At 45.0% G+C, this 23,824-nt stretch overlaps 1 protein-coding gene across 1 annotated transcript in view; it reads right to left on the reverse strand.

Moving 5' to 3' along the window:
- Positions 1-7,281: 7,281 nt before the first annotated feature.
- Positions 7,282-23,824, reverse strand: part of P2RX7 (purinergic receptor P2X 7) — a 57,698-nt gene continuing 41,155 nt past the window's right edge. The window contains exons 9-13 of the mRNA XM_032168495.2: positions 21,326-21,416; positions 19,567-19,632; positions 19,333-19,482; positions 16,296-16,397; positions 7,282-12,460 (exon numbers count right to left, since the gene is read on the reverse strand). Of these exons, the coding sequence (XP_032024386.1) occupies positions 11,963-12,460; positions 16,296-16,397; positions 19,333-19,482; positions 19,567-19,632; positions 21,326-21,416 (907 nt within the window). The 3' untranslated portion in view covers positions 7,282-11,962. The remainder of the gene's footprint in view (positions 12,461-16,295; positions 16,398-19,332; positions 19,483-19,566; positions 19,633-21,325; positions 21,417-23,824) is intronic.

Raw genomic sequence — 23,824 nt, forward strand, 5'->3', positions numbered from 1 at the left:
TGTGGTGGTGCACACCGGTAATCCCAGTTACTTGGGGGGCTGAGGCAGGAGAATCACTTGAACCTGGGAGGCAGAGTTTGCAGTGAGCCAAGATCACGCCACTGTACTCCAGTCTGCACGACAGAGTAAGACTACAGCTCAAATAATAATAATAATAATTATAATAATATAAAAATAGTGTGAACCCGGGAGGCGGAGCTTGCAGTGAGCCAAGATCGTGCCACTGCATTCCAGCCTGGGCAACAGAGCAAGACTCCATCTCAAAATAAATAAATAAATAAAAATAAAAATAATAATATAAATATAAATATAAAAAATAAAGTTCTGCTTTAGCTGTGCCACCGATTTTGACATATATTATATTCATTATCCAGTTCTATTGAGTCATTTAGCAATATTTCTTACAATATTTCAATCAGCTTCCAAATATTTTAAAAATCTACCTTTTAAAAGTTAATTTCTGGCTGGCGTGGTGGCTCACCTTGTAATCCCAACACTTTGGGAGGCTGAGGCAGGCAGATCACCTAAGGTCAAGAGTTCGAGTCCAGCCTGGCCAACATAGCGAAACCCTGTCTCTACTAAAAATACAAAAATTAGCCGGGCGTGGTGGCAGACGTCTGTAATCCCAGCTACTCGGGAGGCTGAGATAGGGAGAATTGCTTGAACCCAGGAGGTGGAGGTTTCAGCAAGCCGAGATTGCACCACTGCACTCCAGCCCGGGCGACAGAGCGAGACTCTGTCTCAAATAGAAAAAAAAAAAGAAAAAAAAGAAAATGAATTTCTAATTTCCTTGAAATGTGGTTAGAGAACCTGGTCTGTATCATATTGCTGTTGGGAATGTATTGAGGAAAATACATGATCTAATGCATATCTGTTGTTATAACCCTTCCTTGTGCATCCTAAAAAAGAATGCATGGGCCAGGCACGGTGGCTCATGCCTGTAATCCCAGCACTTTGGGAGGCCAAGGCGGGCAGATCACCTGAGGTCAGGAGTTCGAGACCAGCCTGGTCAACATGGTGAAACTCTGTCTCTACTAAAAATACAAAAATTAGCCGGACACGGTGGCAGGCGCCTGTAATCCCAGTTATTTGGGAGGCTGAGGCAGTAGACTTGCTTAAACCCAGGAGGCAGAGGTTGCAGTAAGCTGAGATCGTGCCACTGCACTCCAGCCTGGGCGACAGAGCGAGACTCCATCTCAAAAAAAAAAAAAAAAAAAAAAAAAGAATGTACCTTCTATATCTGATAGCTTGAGTGAGGCCCTCTCTGAGGAAGTCCATCTGAGCTGAGATCTGGATGTCAGGAAGAAGCCAGCTCTCTGAATACTTTTCCTAGGAGAAAGTATTCTAGGCAAGGGAATAGCAGGTGCAAAGTCCCTGAGGTAGGAATGAGCTTGATATGTTCCAGGAACAGAAGGAAAGTCAATATGAATGGAGCATAGTGGGCAAGGAGGAGAGTGATGTGAGCTAATCTCTTGAGAGACAGTCAGAGGCCAGATCGAGTAGGGCCTTCGAGGCCAGAGTATGGACTTCAGCTTTAGCTAATGCAGTACATTCACTGATACCTATGGGTGGTTTGCCAAGCACTTCATAGAAGCATAATGTCAGGTACAAATTGGTCTCATCTTATACAATGGAGAGAGCATTTTGAGATTATTATTATTATTACTTTTTTTTTTTTTTGAGACAGAGTCTCGCTCTGTCACCTAGGCTGGTGTGATCTTGGTTCACTGCAACCTCAGCCTCCCGGGTTCAGGCAATTCTCCTTGCCTCAGCCTCCGGAGTTGCTGGGATTACAGGTGCCTGCCACCACACCTGGCTCATTTTTGTATTTTTAGTACAGAAGGGGTTTCACCATGTTGGTCAGGCTGGTCTTGAACTCCTGACCTCGTGATCCGCCCGGCTCAGCCTCCCAAGGTGCTGGGATTACAAGTGTGAGATTTTGTAATGCAAAAGTGTTAGAATCCAAATTATACACATCAAAAGAAGAGAAGCATCTTGCTTCATCTTTTTTTTTTTTTTGATAGAGATGGAGTCTCACTGTGTTACCCAGCCTGGTCTTGATTCCTGGGCTCAAGCAAACCTCCTGTCTTGGCCTCCCAAAGTGTTGGGATTACAGGTGTGAGCCACCGTGCCTGACCGGAATGATTCTTTGAATCAATCTCTTTTCTTCCCTAGTATTTGTCTTTAAAGTGCTAGATTAGGCCGGGCACGGTGGCTCACGCCTGTAATCCTAACACTTTGGGAGGCCGAGGCCGTCCCATCCTCACATTTTCAGATTAAGAATACCTTACAGGCTGGGTGTGGTGGCTCATACTTGTAATCCTAGCACTTTGGGAGGCCAAGTCAGGAGGATTATTTGAGCCTGGGAGTTTGAGACCAGCCTGTGCAATATGGTGAGACCTCGTCTCTACGAAACATAAAAAAATTAGCCAGGCATGGTGGCATGTACCTGTTGTCCCAGCTACTTGGGAGGCTGAGGCAGGAAGATCAGTTGAGCCCAGAAGATTGAGGCTACAGTGAACTGTGTTCATGCCACTGCACTCCAGCCTGGGTGACAGAGTGAGACCCTGTCTCCAAAAAAAATCAAATAAATAAATAAATAATTTAAAAGTACCTTAGAGATCATGCTTAGCCTAATCCTTTTTCTTTTGCAAATAGGGAAACTAAGAAGCGTTCTAAAGTGTTCTCACAGCCAGGGTCTGCGCATCCCTCTGCCTCTTCCATAGACAAGCTCCTGAAAAGGAGGACTCAGTTCTTACAATTTCATTCAGATGTTCTTGAAGGAATCTTATCTTCTTATGAACTCCTTTGTAAAGCAAAAATTACTCTCGCCCCTCCCATTTACTTTTTTTGTAAATGTAGATTTTTATCAATCGGCTTTTCTTTTTTTTTTTTTTTTTGAGACGGAGTCTTGCTCTGTCGCCCAGGCTGGTGTGCAGTGAGTGGCATAATCTCGGCTCACTGCGACCTCCACCTCCCGACTTCAAGCGATTCTCTTGCCACAGCCTCCTGAGCAGCTGGGACTACAGGTGCATGCCACCATGCCCAGCTGATTTTTGTATTTTTAGTAGAGACGGGGTTTCACCATATGGCCAGGCTGGTTTCGAACTCCTGACCTCATGATCCACCCGCCTCGGCCTCCCAAAGTACTGGGATTACATGAGCCACCGCGCCGGGCCCATTAACTATCTTGCTATGGCATCATTTAAAATAGCTGCATACCCTTCTGTTATATGACTGTGGCATAATTTACTTAACCAATCTCCTCCTGTTGGACTTAGAGGAATTTTTAAAAATTCATTTAACCAGGCTGGGGGTGGTGGCTCACACCTATAATTCCAGAGCTTTGAGAGGCCCAGGTGGGAGGATTGCTTGAGGCCAGGAGTTTGAGGCCAGGAGTTTAAGGCCAGCCTGCGCAACATAGGGAGACCCTATCTCTACAAAACAAAAACAAAAACAACAACAACCAAAAAAACAACAACAAAACCCCCCCATATATATATATATATCTTCCTTTTCTATGACCACCAATTCAGTAGCACAGGTGGCTTACTGAGTCACTCCTATATAATCCCAGCTGACTTCTAAATGATGTCACTTCCCAGGCTTCCCCTCCCATCCCATGTCCTCATGTCAGTCTGAGGGATTTTTTTTTTTTTTTTTAAGTTTTTGAGAAGGAGTCTCGCTCTGTCACCCAGGCTGGAGTGCAGTGGCGCGATCTTGGCTCACTGCAACCTCTGCCTCCCGGGTTCAAGTGATTCTCCTGCCTCAGCCTCCCGAGTAGCTGGGACTATAGGTGCATGCCACCACCCCTGGCTAATTTTTTGTATTTTTAGTAGAGACTGGGTTTCACCATGTTAGCCAGGATGGTCTTGATCTGCTGATCTCATGATCCGCCCGCATCGGCCTCCGAAAGTGCTGAGATTACAGGCGTGAGCCGCCGCACCCAGCTGGGATGTTCTCAAGTCACTGCTTTTCTCATATCCTCTGTCAGCCCCAAGAATGGCTCCATCTTAACTTTGCAACTGGTTCAAACATCTCAGCCTTTTTTTCTTTTTGAAGGTTTCCCCAAATCAGTCCCATTTAATCTCCCTCCACTATGATAGTCATTTGTTTCTTGGCCTGGCTTGTGCCGCTGGTCCTGTTAGGAATGCCTCCTCTCATCCCACTGTTTCCAGCCCCTTCCTCCAGTGAGGGCCCGCTTACATCTCACGAGCTTCATAACCCTCCCAAGGCTGTGCTTGCCTGTGTGAATTTCGCCTTTCTTTGAGCGTCTGTTTCAGTGAGATGGAACCACCCAGTTTAGGAGGCAGTAAGAAAACAAGCAAGCCTGTGTCTCTCATCGCATAGTTGCACTGGCCATCTGACAGTTCCTGGAGCACACTAATTTCTTTTCTTTTCTTTTCTTTCTTTTTGAGATAGATTATTACTGTGTTACCCAGGCTGGCCTCAAACTCCTGGGCTTAAGGGATGATCTCTTGTTGCTGGGACTACAGGTGTGTGCTTCCGCACCAGGCTCTGGAACACTCTTATTTCTCTCTCACCCCTCAGTTTTATGTTTTCCATCCCTCTTCCTGGAATGCCCTTCTTTCAACTCATTACAGCTGGCTCCTTCTCAATATTCAGATCTAGTGTAAATGTCACTTCCTTGGAGACACTATCCCTGCCCCGTCAGAAGTTAACTCCCTTGCTCCTATCACAGCATCCTGCTTGTTTCTTTCAAACTCTGTATCCCAAGCTGTCCTCGCCCCATTTCTTTTCACCGTGATTGCCTGTCTTCCCCACTGCACCTAACCTCCCAAAGAGCCTGTCTTATTCACCTGTTCATCCCTAGCTCCTGTACAGTGCTGGGGTGCTCAGTAAGTGTTTGCTGAATGAACAGATGAGATTGGACAGAATGGGGAAGGAGAAGGGAGACATCAAGGTGTCCTTTGAATTTCTGGCTTGGGAAGTTGAACTGATGGCAGGTGGTGCTACTGGCTGATCTTGGGAGCTCTGGAAGTCACATGTGGGTGGGGTGAACTGAGATCATGATTTGTCTTTTGTACCTGTTTGAGTTGCCTCTAAACCACTTAAGTATAGAATATCTGGAGGTGGTTAAATATATGGGCCTGGAGCTCAAGAGCAATGCTTGGGCACCATCCAAATCATAAGAATAGCTACCATGGCTAGACATGAGAAGACGCCCAAAGCCATGTATTAGTCTGTTCTCACGCTGCTAATAAAGACATACCCAAGACGGGGTAATTTATAAAGAAAAGAGGTTTAATTGATTCACAGTTCCAGAGGGCTGGGGAGGCCTCACAATCATGACAAAGGCAAGGAGGAGCAAAGCCATGTCTTACATGGTGGCAGGCAAAACGAGAATGAGAGCCAAGCAAAAGGGGAAACCCCTTATAAAACCCTCAGATCTTGTGAGACGTATTCACTACCACGAGAACAGTATGGGGGAAACTGCCCCCATGATTCAATTATCTCCCACCGGGTCCCTCCCACAACACATGGGAATTATGGGACCTACAATTCAAGATGAGATTTGGGTGAGGACACAGCCAAACCATATCAGGCCACTTGGCCAATAAGTCACCAAGCCAGGATTTGAACCCAGGTGGTCTGTCCAGTGTCCACCATACCACTGGGCTGAGATAGGTGTGTAAGGGACAAAAACCAAGATGAGTTCCTTGCCTCTGAGGGTCTTATTGTTTTTTGGGGGAAATAAAACATAAATACTCATAACTTACCAGACTGGAAGGGCTTGCATAAGAGCCCTGTTAGTTTTAGTTGACCCTTATCCAAGCTTAAGTGCGGTGATTATTTGGTTAAAATGGTAAGCCAGAGTCAGCCACTTCCTCTGATTTCTGAAGCCTTAGGATCATGTGACCATGATAATTCATTAAAGTTAGCTAAGGATGTTGGAAATGCAAAATCCTCTCCATAGATCGTCATTTATTTTGGAAATATGATTCATAGCCCTCAGGAATGGAAAATAGGAAGCTGAAAAGTCACAGTAAAAGTCAAAGAAAATAGGAACTTCTAATCTATTCAAAAAAGAGAAGTTGAGTCAGGGGATCCTCAGGGATTCCTGAATGACAACTGCATGGGATTAGAACATGGGTTGAGAAACATATAAGCAGCAGAGGGTGAAACCCCACTCGGTGCATTCCAGTGGTAATTTGAATAAATGGGGGTGGTGGTCATGGTTCCTTATTGCCTCTAGTAGGCAGGGCTTTGTGTAGACCATGACTTTGGGCAGAAGCCAAACCAAGATTAATTTTTTAGGGCTGCTGGTTGGCCTGGAATTAGGGTGTTTTTTTTTTTTTGAGACAGAGTTTCGCTCTTGTTGCCCAGGCTGGAGTGCAGTGGTGCAATCGTGGCTCACTGCAACCTCCGCCACCCGGGTTCAAGCGATTCTCCTGCTTCAGCCTCCCAAGTAGCTGGGATTACAGGCGCCCGCCACCACGCCCGGCTAATTTTTTGTATTTTTAGTAGAAACAGGGTTTCACCATGTTGGCCAGGCTGGTCTCGAACTCCGGACCTCAGGTGCTCCACCCACCTCAGCCTCCCAAAGTGCTGGGATTACAGGCGTGAGTCACCGCACCCAGCCGAATTAGGGATGTTTTAATAACCTCTTTACCTCAGTGGTGAGGGAGGGATTCCCAGTTCCCACCCCAGGGTTATGGCGGTGGCTGAACACATGACACCCAACACTGGGCAAATGAGATTGGCAGCAGTTTTTGGTCACACACACAGCTTGGGGAGGAAGACCCCACATGCCGTGCAGGGCTACACAGAAACAGAGCGAACAACCAGGGCCAGTAGGGGGCAGGCTTTGTAGCGCCAAGAGGATGAGGAGGCCCTGATTCCCCGGAGGATGTGACTGGCTCATTTGGACAATTCCATGGGTTGGCAGGAGACTCACACCTGCCGCTCAGGGATTAGCAGGAACTGCATCTGGTCTTTTTGATAAGGAAGGCTGTTTCACTGGGCGCCCTTTGCCAAGGGAAGACTGGGAGAGAAACTTGGGGTGAGGCTATTCCAGGTGCTCCTGATTTCACCTGATGTCAAGGCAGCACCTCATATTAGAGCTTGATTTTAGGCCTTACACCACAGGGTGGGTACCCAGTGGGTCCTGCTGACTGCCCTTCGTCTCCTGATTTGGTGCACTTCTTCCTGTGATCTGAAGCTCAACACACAGCCTCACCCCTGCCAGCTTGGGACAGGGGCCATTCCAAAATTCAAGGCCACCACAGCTTTTCCTCCTTTTCTCTTGCTGTTGATATGTTTTCTTTTCTTTTCTTTTTTTTTTTTTTTTGGTGACTTCCCAAGAGGAAGGGGAAGGGAGAAAAGAGAAACATTCCCTTTGGCCGCATATATGGTGCAAATGTTTCATGGAGTAGGGAAAGACTGAAACAAAAACAAAAACTATATCCAACACTACTCCCAGCTCATTTTCCACACAGCGATCACAGTGATCTTTAAAAATTAATTTGGTGGCTGGGCGCCGTGGCGCATGCCTGTAATCCCAGCACTTTGGGAGGCCGAGGCTGGCGGATCACTTGAGGTCAGGCATTTGACACCAGTCTGACCAACATGGAGAAACCCCGTCTCTACTAAAAATACAAAAATTAGCCAGGCATGATGGTGGCACACATGTAATCCTGGCTACTCAGGAGGCTGAGGCAGGAGAATTGATTGAACCCAGGAGGTGGAGGTTGCAGTGAGCTGAGATAGTGGCATTGCACTCCAGCCTAGGCAACAAGAGTGAAACTCTGTCTCAAAATAAATAAAATAAAATAAATTAATATGGCTGGGTGTGGTGGCTTACACTTGTAATCCCAGCACTGTGAGAGGCTGAGGCCGGTGGATCACTTGAGGTCAGGCATTCGAGACCAGCTTAGCCAACATGGTGAAACCCCGTCTCTACTAAAAATACAAAAATTAGATGGGTGTGGTGGCAGGCGCCTGTAATCTCAGATACTCGGGAGGCTGAGGCAGGAGAATCGCTTGAACCCAGGAGGCGGAGGTTGCAGTGAGCTGAGGTTGAGCCACTGCACTCCAGCCTGGGCAACAAAGCAAGACTCCATCTCAAAAATAAATAAATGAATAAAATAAATAAAATAAAAATTAACTGTGATCTTACCAGATTCCTGCTTAGAACCCTTATGTGGCTCAGGTCTTAGGATAAAGACAAACTCTACTGTGGCCCACAGGCTACAGGCAGCCTAGCCCCTGCCTGCTTGTCCAACTGTGACTCATGCCTTACTTCCCTGTACTGTTTATGGCACAGTCATACAGGTCTTCTTTAAGTTCTATAAACCTGCTGTGCTTTTCCCGCCCCAGGACCTTCGCACATACTGTTCTCTGCCTAGAATGCTCTTTCTTCCCCCATTCACTAGTTAAGTAATACTCATCCTTCAGATTTTAGCTAAAACATTCCTTCCTCAGGTAGGCTGATCTCCCCAAATAGGCCAAATTCCCCTACTATAAGCTCTCATGCCATCATTTGCCTTTTCACCATGCTACTCAGCACAAGCTGCAAGATTCTATTTGCTTGAATTATTTGATTAATTTCCATCTTCTCATATCTCTATGAGACCGGCAACCTTATTTATCCTTGGTCTCTAGAGAGTGCCTCATTGAATAGTTGTTGAATGAATGCGTCAATGAATGAGTTAACAGTGATTTGAGGACCTTCTGAAAAGAAAGGAAATGAAGATTTAAATAAACAAATTATACATCTTTTTTTAATTATCAAAACAGTCACATTAAGGACACTTACATTGCCAGGCTAAAATCAGGAAGGGTTTAAAAAGTTATTCCCCTTTAGAAAGAGAAATGCAAGTCTATTACCAATACTATGTGAAATCAGCAAGAGAAAGCAGATCCCTTCTCTTCTGAGGCAGAGAGGAAGCCATGAATACTGGCAATTACCATAACAGAAGTCTGTCTTTAAGTATAAGAAAACAGATCCTACAAAATGTGACTCTCATCACCTTTGGCGATGACATTATTTTCTACAGTAAACTAAAAATAAGAATACAAATATGATGCCTGTCATTGTAGGACGTGTCTGACATATTACACACAGTTGAAGTGACACATCACTCTCTCGCCCAGACCATCAGTGGGGAAGGTGAAGGAAAACAGTAGATGGATCCAGTGATTATTTGTAATTTCACATTCTGACTCCATCTGCGGCCTCATTAAGGTGATAGAAACATACTAGGAATAAGGCACAAAAACAAAGGTACAAAGGCCCAGAGGCCATCAGAATGGCAACCTGTAACAGTGACATAGAATTCGTGAAGTAAAGAAATGTCAGCTCCAAAGAAATCATATATAATAATCCACTTTTTAAAATATATTTGAAAAGATAGTAAAAATCAAAGTTCAATCTGGCATAATTAACTTGGTTCCTGAGTTTAAAGCCAGGTAAAACCCTGTACCAAAAAACGTTTTTATTCATGCTGTTTTACATGAATATAGTAGAAAGCTGCTGGTTTTTAAAAGGTATCAAAATGGTAACTCTTAGAATATGTATAAAAAAATTCACAGATCCTTCATCAGTCACAACATTTAATAGTGGTCTCTAAACTATTCGATAAAATGGCTGTTGTTTAGAAACAGATAAATAGCCAACTCTAATGACCAAACCAGGAAAAGGAAATCCTGAAGCAGGATCCTAAAACCTGTCACTGTGCATTTTCATATTCTCAGCAGTTGATGTATGGAAATGGTAAAGGTGTGGTGTGGGTTGCTTTTGAAGCAGCTAACACCCAGACTGCGTCACTTCTGATTGGCTGCAAAGTACAGGGTGTTAATGGCATAAAGGCAGCTTTTTAGTCACTTTCAGTCATAGAATTGTTTTGTTTTGTTGTTGTTGTTGTTGTTGTTTTTTGAGACAGAGTCTTGCTCTGTCATCCAGGCTGGAGTGCAGTGGCACTATCTTGGCTTATTGCAACCTCCACCTTCCAGGTTCAAGAGATTCTCCTGCCTCAGCCTCCCAAGTAGCTGGGATTACAGGTGTGTGCCACCACACCCACCTAATTTTTGTATTCTTAGTAGAGACAGGGTCTCACCACATTGGCCAGGCTCGTCTCGAACTCCTGACCTCAGATGATCCACCTGCCTCGGCCTCCCGAAGTGCTGGGATTACAGGTATGAGCCACTGCGCCCGGCCTTCAGTCAAAGAACCGTGATGAGGATTGGAATGCATTGGGTAGCTCAGCAGTTAGATTTAATAGATTCCAAGGCTGGTCTGGTGAGTTACCTGATTTGGTCTATAGCCCTTCTAGAACTGTCCAGTGGAAGCCTAAGTTCCTGAGGTTTCCAGGGTTGGTCCGGGCTCCCTAAGAACATTAGAACCAGGGAAGGTATGAGCTGAGTCTGTGTGCCCATTCGTCAGGCTTGCTCTCTGTTCCAGTTATCTGTTGCTGTGGAACAAACAAGCCCAAAACTTAGGGACTTAAGATAGCAACGTGGTTTTCTGGATTTATGGGGCAGTTCTCACCTGGGATGTATCATGCGGTATCAGTCATATGTTAGTAGAGTCCAGAATCACCTGAAGGCTTCTTCTCTCTCGTGTTTGGTGACTGAGCTTGGATGACTTGAAAGCTGGGGCTGGTCAGGCACTGTCCACGTGGCTGCTTGGGCTTCCTCACAGCAGGGCAGTCTCAGGATAGGCAGACTTTTGTGTTTTTTTGAGATGGAGTCTTGCTCTGTCACCCAGCCTGGAGGGCAGTGGCATGATCTCAGCTCAATGCAACCTCCACCTCTCAGGTTCAAGTGTTTCTCCTGTCTCAGCCTCTTGATAGCTAGGATTACAGGTGCTCGCACAATGCCCAGCTAATTTTTGTATTTTTATTAGAGATATAGTTTCACCATGTTGGCGAGTCTGGTCTCAGACTCTTGACTTTAAGTGATCCGCCCACTTTGGTCTCCCAAAGTGCTGAGATTACAGGTGTGAGCCACCACACCTGGCCAGGATAGGCAGACTTTTAAATGGAGTCTGGCTTGCCTGATAGCAAGAGTTCCAAGGGACAGGAAGTAGAAGCTGTCAGCCTCTTAAGACCAGGATCGGAAACTGACACAATGTCACTTCCACTTTTGGATAAAGCAATCAGAGCCACCCATATTCAAGGGGATGAGATAAAACCCTTAGGTCTTGGGGGACTTGAGTATCAAAGAATTTGTGGCCACCTTTAGTCCTCCACATTCTCCAACCAGGGCGAAAAGGGTTTGTTTTTAGTTGGACATTATCCTAGTCTGACCTCATAATGAAATGTTTTGCATTCATGTAGATCTTTACACATTAACAAGAGAATTCATGTGCACTGTCTCAATTTGTGCTCACAATATCTCTGAGATAGTAGTTGGGCAACGAGGAGACAGAGGCACAGAGGTGAGAGGCCTAGGGTCACACAACTTCCTGGGGACAGAGTTGAGACTTACATCTCAATCTCTTTGCTCTCAGTCCATGCAGAGGGATTCTGGTTTGTTTAACCAGGTCACTTTGCTCTCAGACACAGAGAGCTATAGAAGATGAAAGCACACTTCCCTTTGGCTGAAAATGTGGCCACAGAGCTTTGCAGGTGAAGTTCAAGTTGCTGGTAAAGCTCATGTTACTATGGCTACTGCAGCCCTTGCTATTGGTAAGGACTCATTTTTTTTTTTTTTTTTTTTTGAGACAGTTTGCTGTGCCTCCCAGGCTGGAGTGCAGTGGCACAATCTGGGCTCACTACAACCTCCGCCTCCCGGGTTCAAGTGATTCTCGTGCCTCAGCCTCCCGAGTAGCTGGGATTACAGGTGCATGCCACCATGTTTGGCTGATTTTTGTATTTTTAGTACAGACAGGATTTCGCCTTGTTAGCCAGGCGGGTCTCCAACTCCCAGCCTCAGGTGATCTGCCTGCCTCAGCCTCCCAAAGGGCTGGGATTACAGACGTGAGCCACCGCGCCTGGCTTCAGTAAGGACTCTTGAAGCCACTGTACTGCCCTTCACTCTTGGGAAACTCTTTCCGGATCCTCCAGCGGCAGCAGCTGGGCAGGATGGCAAAGTCAGCCATGTCCTGGGAGCCGAAGCGCCAGGTGGTGTAGCACCTGTAGGCACAGTGCCGCAGCCGGCTGTTGGTGGAATCCACATCCAGCACCAGCAAGGGCTCCTGGTAGAGCAGGAGGAACTGCAGGACATGTCTGGACAGGACCAGCTTCCTGAACAGCTCTGAGGTGGTGATGCAGGCCCCTGGCTTTTTTCGGCAGCACAGCTCCTCCAGGCACCTGTGGCTCTCAGGGAGTTGGGATGGGAGGCAGCTTCCACACTGGCACCAGACAGGGCTATCCCTGGATCTAGGAGTCGCCTCCTTTCTAAGCAGCTGTATCTCCTCTGGTTGTCCAGGAATCGGGGGTGTGTCATGGAGGGCCAGGGGCAGCTTGGACAAGTCTGTGAAGTCCATCGCAGGTCTCTGAAAAAGCAAGTTTCCAAACCTATTAGCAATGACAAGCCCTCAGGTTCTAGGTTCTTTAATTTTATTAAGTTACAAAGTTACATTTAGTATTACATGAGTTATAGTGGCCATCATTTATTAGGTGTAGATATCAGGACCATGCATGTGTTCTGTAAGCATTGCCTCATTTAAGCCTTTGAAGATGCTTGTGAGATAATGTATCCTTGTCTCTATTTTACAGATTTTTTTTTTTTTTTTTGAGAGAGGGTCTCACTCTATCACCGGCTGAAGCGCAGTGGTGTGATCTCGGCTCACTGCAACTTCCACCTCCCAGGTTCAGGCAATTTTCATGCCTTAGCCTCCTAAGTAGCTGGGATTACAGGTGCACGCCACCATGCCCAGCTAATTCTTTCCTATTTCTAGTAATAAACGGGATTTCAACATGTTGGCCAGGCTGGTTTGGAACTCCTGACCTCAGGTGATCCACCTGCCTCAGCCTCCCAAAGTGCTGGGATTACAGGCATGAGCTGCACCCTGCCTATTTTACAGATTTTGGAAAATGAAATTCAGAAAAGCCAGGCCTCTGTTGAGATGTCACCTCTTGTCCTGACCACCCTATGTAGCAGGTTTTCTCCCACATGATTCCCTGATCACACCGTGGTATTCCACATTCTTCAAAGGACTTAGCACTATTGTAAATGGTTTTTGTGTGTGTGTGTGTGTGTTTGTTTTTTTGTTTTTGTTTTTTGAGACGGAGTCTTCCTCTGTCTCCCAGGCTGGAGTGCAGTGGCATGATCTTGGCTTACTGCAACCTCCGCCTCCCGGGTTCAAGCAATTCTTCTGCCTCAGCCTCCCAAGTAGCTGGGACTACAGGCATGCACCACCATGCCTGGCTAATTTTTATATTTTTAGTAGAGGCAGAGTTTCACCATCTTGGTCAGGCTGGTGTTGAACTCCTGACCTCAAGTGATCCACCCACCTCAGCCTCCCAAAGTGCTGGGATTACAAGCGTGAGCCACTGCACCTGGCTCTGACTTCGTTTTTAACAAAAATGTTTAAAAAGTAAAAATAAAAAATGTTAAAAATAGAAAAAAGTATATAGAATAAGGATATAGAAAAAGAAACTTTTTTTTTTGAGATGGAGTCTTGCTCTGTCGCCCAGGCTGGAGTGCAGTGGTGCGATCTTGGCTCACTGCAAGCTCTACCTCCCAGGTTCACACCATTCTTCTGCCTCAGCGTCCTGAGTAGCTGGGACTACAGGCGCCCGCCACCACGCCTGGCTATTTTTTAAATATTTTTAGTAGAGACGGGGTTTCACCATGTTGGCCAGGATGGTCTCAATCTCCTGACCTTGTGATCTGCCCGCCTCGGCCTCCCAAAGTGCTGGGATTACAGGCATGAGCCACCACGCCCGGTGAGAAAGAAAATATTTTTATACCATTGTACAAAGTTTAAAAAATTTAAAAATGTATAAAGTAAAAAAGTCACAGTAAGCTAAGATTAATTTATTATTGAAGAAATATAAATATTTTGAAGTAAATTTAGTGTAGCCTAAGTGTACAGTCTTTATGAAGTCTACTGCAGTGCACGGTAACAACCTAGGCCTTCACATTCACTCATCACTCACTCACTGACTCACCCAGAGCAACCTTCAGTCCTACAAGCTCCATTCATGGTAAGCACCCTATGCAGATGTACCATTTCTAAGCTTTTATATCATATTTTCACTGTACCTTTTCTATATTTAGATATACGAATCTTGCCATTCTGTTACATTTGCTTACAGTATTCAATACAGTAACATGCTGTATGGGTTTGCAGCCTAGGAGCAATAGACTGCACCATATAACCTAAGTATAATAGGCTATTCCATTTAGGTTTGTGTAAATAGAGTCTATGATATTCAGACAACCACAGAATCACCTACTGATGCATTTTTCAGAACATATCCCCATCATTAAGTGATGCATGACTGTAGTTCACTTCATACACAAATCCAACAAGAACATTACAAAAATGGAAACACTTTGGTCAGTCTTTCTCAAGGAGAGATGTAAAAATCCTAAATATTAGTGAATGGAATTCAGCAATAAATACAAAGAATAGTACAACACATTCAAATTGAGTTTACTTCAGGAATGCAAGGTTGGCTTAATATTTGAAAATCAGTCAGTACAATTCACCTAACAGAAAAAAAGAAGAAAACTCATTGATATTTCAAAAGGAGCAGAAAAAACTTTTTTTTTTTTTTTTAGATGGAGTCTTGTTCTGTTGCCTAGGCTAGAGTGCAGTGGCGTGATCTCAGCTAACTGCAGCCTCCACCTCCCAGGTTCAAGCAATTCTCCCACCTCAGTGTCCTGAGTGGCTGGGATTACAGGTGTGCACCACCATGCCTGGCTAATTTTTGTATTTTTCAGGGTTTCGCCATGTTGGCCAGGCTGTTCTCAAACTCCTGACTTCAGGTGATCCACCCACCTTGGCCTCTCAAAGTGGCACGATCTTGGCTCACTGCAAGCTCTGCCTCCCGGGTTCATGCCATTCTCCTGCCTCAGCCTCTTGAGTAGCTGGGACTACAGGCGCCCGCCACCATTCCTGGCTATTTTTTTGTATTTTTAGTAGAGAAAGGGTTTCTTCATGTTGGTCAGGCTGGTCTCAAACTCCCAACCTCAGGTTATCCACCCGCCTCAGCCTCCCAAAGTGCTGAGATTACAGGCATGAGCCACCATACCTGGCCATTTTTGTTGTTTTAAGTCACTTAGTTTTTGATAATTCAGCCCTAGGAAATTGAAGATGCCCAGCAACCAGAACTGCTGGGGAGAGTGCGAATGTGAACAACCATTTTTCAGCACTGTTTGTTAGTATCTCCTAAAACTGAACATATGTCTGCCTTATGACTCAGCAATTCCACTGTTAGGTAACTGCCCAGCAGAGTGCCGTATGTTGAGCATAGCAGTGTTATTGGCATTAGCCCCAAACTGGACACTACCCAAATGTCCATCAACAGTAGGATGGCTGAATAAGATGGATATTTATAAAACAGAATTATACAATGAGAATGAACTATACATGGTGTCATGAACAACTCTCACAAAAATAATGTTGAGTAAAGGAAGCCAGACACTCAACCGAGTATATACCACTTACACACTACATGATTCAGTTTTTAGAAAATTCTAGCAGAAGTAAAATTAATCTTTGGATACAGGATAATGACTACTTTTAAGAGAGGGCAGTTGGGCAGGCTTGGTACAGCTGAGGTGGGAGGACTGCTTGAGACCAGCCTGGGCAACATAGTGAGACCTCGTTTGTAATTTAAAAATATACTTTTTTTTCTTTTTATTTTTTGAGATGGAGTCTTGCTCTGTCACCCAGGCTGGAGTGCAATGGCACAATCTCGGCTCACTGCAACCTCCACCTCCTGGGTTCAAGCAATTCTCCTGCCTCAGCCTCCTGAGTAGCTGGGATTACATGTGTGCCACCACACCGCCCGGCTAATTTTTGTATTTTTAGTAGAGACGGAGTTTCACCATGTTGGCCAGGTTGGTCTCGAACTCCTGACCTCAAGTGATCCACCTGCCTTGGCCTCCCAAAGTGCTGGGATTGCAGGTGTGAGCCACCGTGCCCAGCCAAATTTTAAAAATTAAAAAAAGGGAAAGAGGGGGTAGTGATTGGAGGGGGGCATAAAAGGGACTCCTGCTAGTAATTTTCAATTGTTTAATCTGAGTGCTGTTTACATGAGTATGTTTACTTTGTTCAAATCCATCAGTTTTGATTTGTACAAGTTTCTATATGTGTTTATATTTAATAGTAAATTTCCTTAAAAAAAAAAAAAAGACAAAATGATTTAACTTACTGGGACTTCTTGGCCCTTGACATCTTGCAGACTTCTCCCTAGTAGCTGCTGGTTCACCATCCTAATGTGGGATTCATCCACAAAGGACACATACTTTAATGTCTAGGAAAAGATGGTTTAAAAGTTTACCCATTTTTGTACAGAATTATCAAGAATTGCCTATCTAAAGGCAACTGTAATTCCTATTTGCCAAATGATAGACTATTGAACAAGCTGGCTCAAAACTCTCATTAACCAAGAATGAATGATTTCTGAGTCTAAAGGTAAGTAAATCAGAAATGGAACCCCATGCTTTTTTTTTTTTTTTTTTTGAGACAGAGTTCGCTCTTGTTGCCCAGGCTGGAGTGCCATGGCACGATCTTGGCTCACTGCAACCTCCGCCTCCCAGGTTCAAGTGATTCTCCTGCCTCAGCCTCCCGAGTAGCTGGGATTATAGGCATGCACCACCATGCCCAGCTAATTTTGTATTTTTAGTAGAGATGGGGTTTCTCCATATTGGTCAGGCTGGTCTTGAACTCCTGACCTCAGGTGATCCACCAGCCTCAGCCTCCCAAAATGCTGGGATTACAGGAGTGAGCCACCGAGCCGGGTGGAACCCCATGCATCTTAACTTGTAAATTCAACACAGCCACAGCTTACTGCTTAATGTTTTTACATTGGATCTCCCAATTGCTGCGTAAAATTTCTTTGTTGTATTCTCTCAATTTCAGTAACTCTAGATTCAGTATCTCCAGAAAGTTGTACTATTGCAACTTAAATTATTTATGTTTGTTAAATTTCATCTCATCTTGGGCCATGAAGTGGTGATTAGTTTTAGCTGCAAAGATGAACTTTTATTTCAAATTGCGAATGCATGTACAATGGACAGTGAATTGTGCATTCAGCTGCTGGAACAGGACAATCATGTTCTTGGATGAGGGAAAGACAAAAAAATCATCTTTGTTTTTTTTTTTTTTTTCTTTTTGAGACGGAGTTTCGCTCTTGTTGCCCAGGCTGGAGCGCAATGGCGCGATCCTGGCTCACCGCAACCTCCACCTCCTGGGTTCAAGCGATTCTCCTGCCTCAGCCTCCGGAGAAGCTGGGATTATAGGCATGCGCCACCACGCCTGGCTAATTTTTTGTATTTTTAGTAGAGACGGGGTTTCTCCATGTTGGCCAGGGTGGTTTTGAACTCCTGACCTCAGATGATCCGCCCACCTTGGCCTCCCAAAGTGCTGGCATTACAGGCGTGAGCCATTGCACCCGGCCAATCATCTTTGTTTTTAGGTACCAGAGATTTATCTTTGGGGGAAATCATGGAGTTGAACGCAGAGGACCTGCTTAATAAAGTCCAAATTAATCAAATCAAAACAATACAGATGACGCTAAAATGTCTTTGACTACTCCCCCACCCTAAGCTCCTTTCCAGAAGCAGCCACTGGTACAATTTTGTGTACATATATGCACCCACACATATGTATATGTGTGTATATAGAATATATATTTGTGTATATATATTCTTGTGTATATATAGAATATACATGCAGAAAATATATAGATTAGCTTCTGTGTCTAGTGTTTTTTTTTTTTAGCTATATATCATATCATATATATTGTTCTGCAGTTTGCTTTTTTTTCTTTTAACAAAATGTCTTGGAGATCTGCTCTTGTCAAGCCCTGTTTTTTTTTTTTTTTTTTTGAGAAAGAGTTTCCCTCTGTCACCCAGGCTGGAGTGCAATGGCATGATCTCGGCTCACTGCAACCTCTGCCTACCAGGTTCAAGCAATTCTCCTGCCTCAGCCTCCCAAGTAGCTGGGACTTCAGGCATGCACCACCACACCTGGCTAATTTTTGTATTTTTAGTAGAGATGGGGTTTCACCATGTTGGCCAAGCTGGTCTCGAACTCTTGACCTCAAGCAATCTGCCTGCATCAGCCTCCCAAAGTGTTGGGATTACAGGTGTGAGCCCCTGTGGCCAGCTTTGGGCCAATTATTTAACCTTTCTGTGGCTCAATTTCCTCATATATAGAAAGAGATAATAGTAGCATCTGTCTACATCAGGTTGTCATGAAGATTGAGTGAGTTAATAGATAAAGCATTTAGAAGTGCTGTGTAAATGTTTGCCATTATTATTATCTATCTCATTTTTTTAAATTGGTGCCTGGTATTCATTTCTATGGATTTACCATAGTTTCTTTCACCATTCACCTGTTGGATATTTGGTTAGATGCTATTTCTTCACTGTTAATAATCATATATTATTGATAATTTAATAAACGATCCTGCTTTGAACATCCTGTACTCATGTACTGCCTGGGGACTCATATGAGTGTTTCTCTAGGGCAGGTATGGAGAACTGAAAATGCCAGGCTGTAAAGTATGTCTCATTTAAACATTAGTCACTGCCAAATTGTTCTCCAAAGTCGTTATTCTTCTTTTCTTTTCTTTTTTTTTTTTGGCTATACCAATTTAATAAATGACAAAACAGGTTGGGCTCAGTGGCTCACACTTGTAATCCCAGCACTGTGGGAGGCCGAGTGGGTGGATCATTTGAAGTCAGGAGTTTGAGACCAGCCTGGCCAACATAGCTAAACATGGTCTCTACTAAAAATACAAAAATTAGCCGGGTGTGGTGGTGTGCCCCTGTAGTCCCAGCTACTTGGGAGGTTGAGGCAGGAGAATCACTTAAACCTGGAAGGCAGAGGCTGCAGTGAGCGGAGATCATGCCACTGCACTCCAGCCTGGGTGACAGAGCAAGACTCCGTCTGAAAATAAATAAATAAATAAATAAATAAATAAATAAATAAATAAATAAATAACAAAATTGGCAAGTCCTGGACATAAAAATTTGCCTTCCGTCTATCTTGCCCCTCCATTTTTGTTTCTATTCTTCTCTAAGACCAAAAAATTTATCTGAGAGTTGGTTGATCGGGGTAGAGCCCAGAGACGTATTCACTACAGGATGAAGCCTGTGATTTGGGCCTAACTTTCGTGCATTTCTCAGTGATTTCACGGAATCTCTCCGTGTCTTGGTGTCCTGTGAACACAGCGGCCTCACCGGCTTTGGCTCCACAATGGACTCGAACTTCTTCCTGTAGTAGTATTCGTTGACCACACAGGGCTGACAGCACTTGCACCAGGGATAAATATGGGAGCGACAGCAGTTACTGGAGTAAGTGTTGATGAGGAAGTCGATGAACACAGTGGCCTCGGGAAAATGCAGACACGCGCCACGTTAGTAACTTCCTTCTCCAAACCATTTTCCTAAAGCGTGGAAAAGAGAATCTCTTACCAGACCAAAGTAGGAGAGGGTTGAGCCGATGTACACAACCAGCTGGATAATGTCAAATTTTCCTCCCTAAAAACAGAGTGGGAGAGTTTACTCAGGTGAAATTCAGAACAACACTCTTTTGCTTCAACGTGCAATTGTTGGTTCTATCAGGGAGCGGAGCCTCATGCTGTGACTTGGATAGATGCATTCAAGTGCTGGCCGAGGTGGAGACTATGCAGACTGAAACTGATTCTCAGGCATCCTGCTTCAGCCGTGCAGGGTGTGCCTGGACTCATAAAGGTTTCACATGAGCAAGCACTGAGGCCCACACATTAAGGGGAGACCCACTGAAGGGCTATCGTTTCTCCATACAAGGTGAGGGTTTCAGACAAGCTTCTCCTCCAAAAGGTTTGACATTACTTCAGAAGCAGAAGGAAGGAATGTCTGGGTGGCCTCGTGGGTTTTTTTTGTTTGTTTTTTGTTTGTTTGTTTGTTTTGTTTTTTTTGAGACAGAGTCTTGCACTGTTGCCCGGGCTGTAGTGCAGTGGCGCGATCTCGGCTCACTGCAAGCTCCGTCTCCTGGGTTCAAGAGATACTCCTGCCTCAGCCTCCTGAGTAGCTGGGATTACAGGTACCCACCACCACACCCAGCTAATTTTTTGCATTTTTAGTAGAGACAGGGTTTCACCATGTTGGCCAGGCTGGTCTTGAACTCCTGACCTCGTGATCCACCTGCCTCAGCCTCCCAAAGAGCTGGGATTACAGGCATGAGCCACTGTGCCCGGCCCAGCCTTGTGGTTTTTATTCCCAGTGGTCTTTGCATTCTCTCAGCTATATCTTACTGCTTCTTGTCCTGCTTATCACCATCTTACATAGATAACATGCTCTTGGACAGGATATGGTGGGATACGTTGATTTTTGCATACCTGGCATCTTTTCCTTCCATCTTCAGAAGGCAACACTCCAATTTTCTTTTCAGTCCATGTAGTGTGTGTGTGTGTGTGTGTGTGTGTGTGTGTGTGTGTGTGTTGAAGGGGCTGGGGTGTTGGCCTCTCCGCTGGCCCCTGGGCTGGGTTAGGGCTGGTTCGAGACCAGCCACTGGGAGTATGGCATGACCCTGGTCACAGTGATTAGTTCAGCAGTGGGCATGTCATCCATAGCGGGCCAATCAGAGCCAATGACATTTGTCTGAGACCTTTGCTGAACCTTCTGGCAAAGAGGTGTTTTCTTTTCACTGAGGTTGCTAAACTGGTCAGATCGAAGGTACTGCCTGATACCTTCGTAGAGAGATGGCTGTCAAGACCAAGGAGGACGTATATAAGACACGGAGGGTGGCAAGTTCTTGATGATGATGTTGTTGTTTGAACACCTGGATCCAACCATGCTTGTAGCTTAAAAATAACCCCTGGATTTTTTCAGTTACGTGAACCCAAAAAAGCCCACTCAAAACGTTTTTTTTTCCCCTTAAGCCAATTTGAATTGGATTCTGTTACTTACAAACTATTTTACAGAGAGTTTTCTTTCTCTCTCTTGTTAAGTATCAGAGTATTTTTAAAGCCGAATGTTAGAATTGCTTTCCAGGCCCACTCCTGTACTCGTCAGATGACTCATTCAGGGACAGCACCCTGAGAACATCTTCTTCCTCTTTTATCCCATGTGCGGAATGCCCAGTGCTAGCTGATGGCTGAGACCAAAACCCTTCCCTCCATGGAGGCCCCACAGCAGTAAGTAGGACACAGTCATAGGATGCCGGTACCCGGAGCTGGGAAAGGAGACTTACGGTGCCAAAAACCAGGATGTCAAAACGGATCCCGAAGACTTTTATCAGAGTCCGTTTCTCCACATTGTTTTCCTTGTAGTACTTGGCGTATCTGTGGAAGAAAAGGATCTGTATTTATAAGATCTCTTTGAAAGTGCTGGGTTTTTGGGTTGTTTTTTTTTTTTGAGACAGGGTCTCACTCTGTCACCTAGGCTGGAGTGCAGTAGCAGAATTACCACTCACTGCAGCCTTGACTTCCTAGGCTCAGGTGATTCTCCCACCTCAGTCTCCTAGGTAGCTGGGACTACAGGCATGCAATGCTTGGCTAATTTTTTGTATTTTTTGTAGAGACGGGCTTTTGCCATGTTGCCCAGGCTGGTCTCGAACTTCTGAGTTCAAATGATTTGCCTGCCTCAGGCTCCCAAAGTTCTAGGGTTACAGGCATGAGCCACTGCATCTGGCAAAAAATGCTGGTATTTTATGGAAGGAAAAGCCGAAACTGTGGCCCATCTAGTCCTCTTGGTCTGTCCCCTGGCTCTGTGACAGATGGCAGGGGAAGGAACACAATGCAAAGCCCTGGGTGACTCTCTCCAACCACCTGGAACCAAAGAGCATTCCCCCCTCCCCGTGTCACCACCTGTACTTGCATCATCTCAGAGTGACAGAAAATCAGCTTGTCGCTTAAGATTAAAATGCACATTTTAAACCAATACAGGATTAACAACAAGCAGAAAAATTAAAAAAAAATAACTTCTAGCAATATGACTATTCCTTAAGGGGGAAGAAGAGGTTTGGCATCTAGAACAAAGCAGGAGTGGGTGGTGGTAAATCTTAGATACTAATTACTGGACTGGGGACAGGCACACTGTATTTTCTTAGATTGTGTATACGTCTATTTGGCAATCACTAATCACAGGGCCAAACTAAAGGCTGAAGTTGTGGTTTTTGTTTTGTTTTGAGGTGGGGTCTTGTTCTGTCACCCAGGTTGGACAGCACTGTTATGATCAGAGCTCACTGCAGCCTCCATCTCCTGGGCCCAAGTGATACTCCCACCTCAGCCTCCCAAGTAGCTGGGTGGGGCTACAAGCGTGCACCACCACACATGGCTAATTTTTATTTTTAGATTTTTCGGCTGGGCACGGTGGCTCACGCCTGTAATCCCAGCACTTTGGGAGGCCGAGGTGGGTGGATCACTTGAGGTCAGGAGTTCAAGACCGGCCTGGACAACATGGTGAAACCCCATCTTTACTAAAAGTACAAAAATTAGCCATGCATGGTGGCACATGCCTGTAATCCCAGCTACTTAGGACGCTGAGGCACGAGAATCACTTGAACCCAGGAGACAGAGGTTGCAGTGAGCCGAGATTATACCACTGCACTCCAGCCTGGGTGACAGAGCAAGACTGTCTAAAGAAAAAAAAAAAAAGGAAAAAGAAAAAAAATTTTTTTCAAAAATGTTTTGTGGAGTCAGGATCTCATTCTTTCAACCAGGCTGGAGTGCAGTGGTGTGATCATAGCTTGTTGCAGCCTTGAACTCCTGGCTTCAAGCCATCCTTTCATCTTGGCTTCCCAAGGCTGAAGTTGTTTACATCTCCTCTGCAATCCAGCTTTTGTGAGGGTGTGAAAATCATATTACAAACCCTTCAACCAATCCCTCAACCACCTCCTTTTCTAACTCTCCAGTATTTCTCCTTAGGGACAGGTAGGGTGAGGGCCAGACATTTAGAGAGCATTCCTGTAACTCAGAACCCACTGGCATTTTTCAAAGTAGTTAACCCTAAGCTGTTTCTCCAGTCCTGCCTTGCCTTTACATTGGGTAACACAATAAAGCTCTGGACCATTCTTTCCCTTTTATTCTGCCTCTTGACCGAATCTGGTACTTCCTCCTGTGGCCCTGTCTACCGTGGCATGGCCTGGCGTGGCCTGGCATGGTGTGGTATGGCCCCATCTCTTGGGAAAAGTATGTAATAAATTCTTCTTGGCCAGGTGCAGTGGCTCACGCCTGTAATCCCAGCACTTTGGGAGGCCAAGGTAGGCAGATCACCTCAGGTCAGGAGTTTGAGACCAGCCTGGCCAACATGATGAAACTGTCTCTACTAAAAATACAAAAATTAGCTGGGTGTGGTGGCAGACGCCTGTAATCCCAGCTACTTGGGAAGCTGAGGCGGGAGAATCACTTGAACCCAGGAGGCAGAGGTTGCAGTGAGCCGAGATCACGCCTCTGCACTCCGGCCTGGGTGACAGAGTAAGACTCCTTCTCAAACAAACAAACAAACAAACAAACAAAATATTCTTTCAGTGGCATTGACCTCTCTCTGTCATCACTCAGTACTAACTTTAAAAATTAAGCCCCAGACACAAATCATCACAGTCACCCATAATATGCAACCCTCACCAGTGCTGCAGTCAGGAAAAGTGGTGTGTTTTGTTTTTCAAGAATAATTAAGGAGGCTTAAAACGAATGCTTCATAAAACTTTTAAATCTGCCCCTTCTTCTCACCACATTTTGATGATTGTTTT

This window comes from Hylobates moloch, unplaced genomic scaffold (genome assembly GCF_009828535.3).
Source record: "Hylobates moloch isolate HMO894 unplaced genomic scaffold, HMol_V3 SCAFFOLD_12, whole genome shotgun sequence".
NCBI lineage: Eukaryota > Metazoa > Chordata > Mammalia > Primates > Hylobatidae > Hylobates > Hylobates moloch.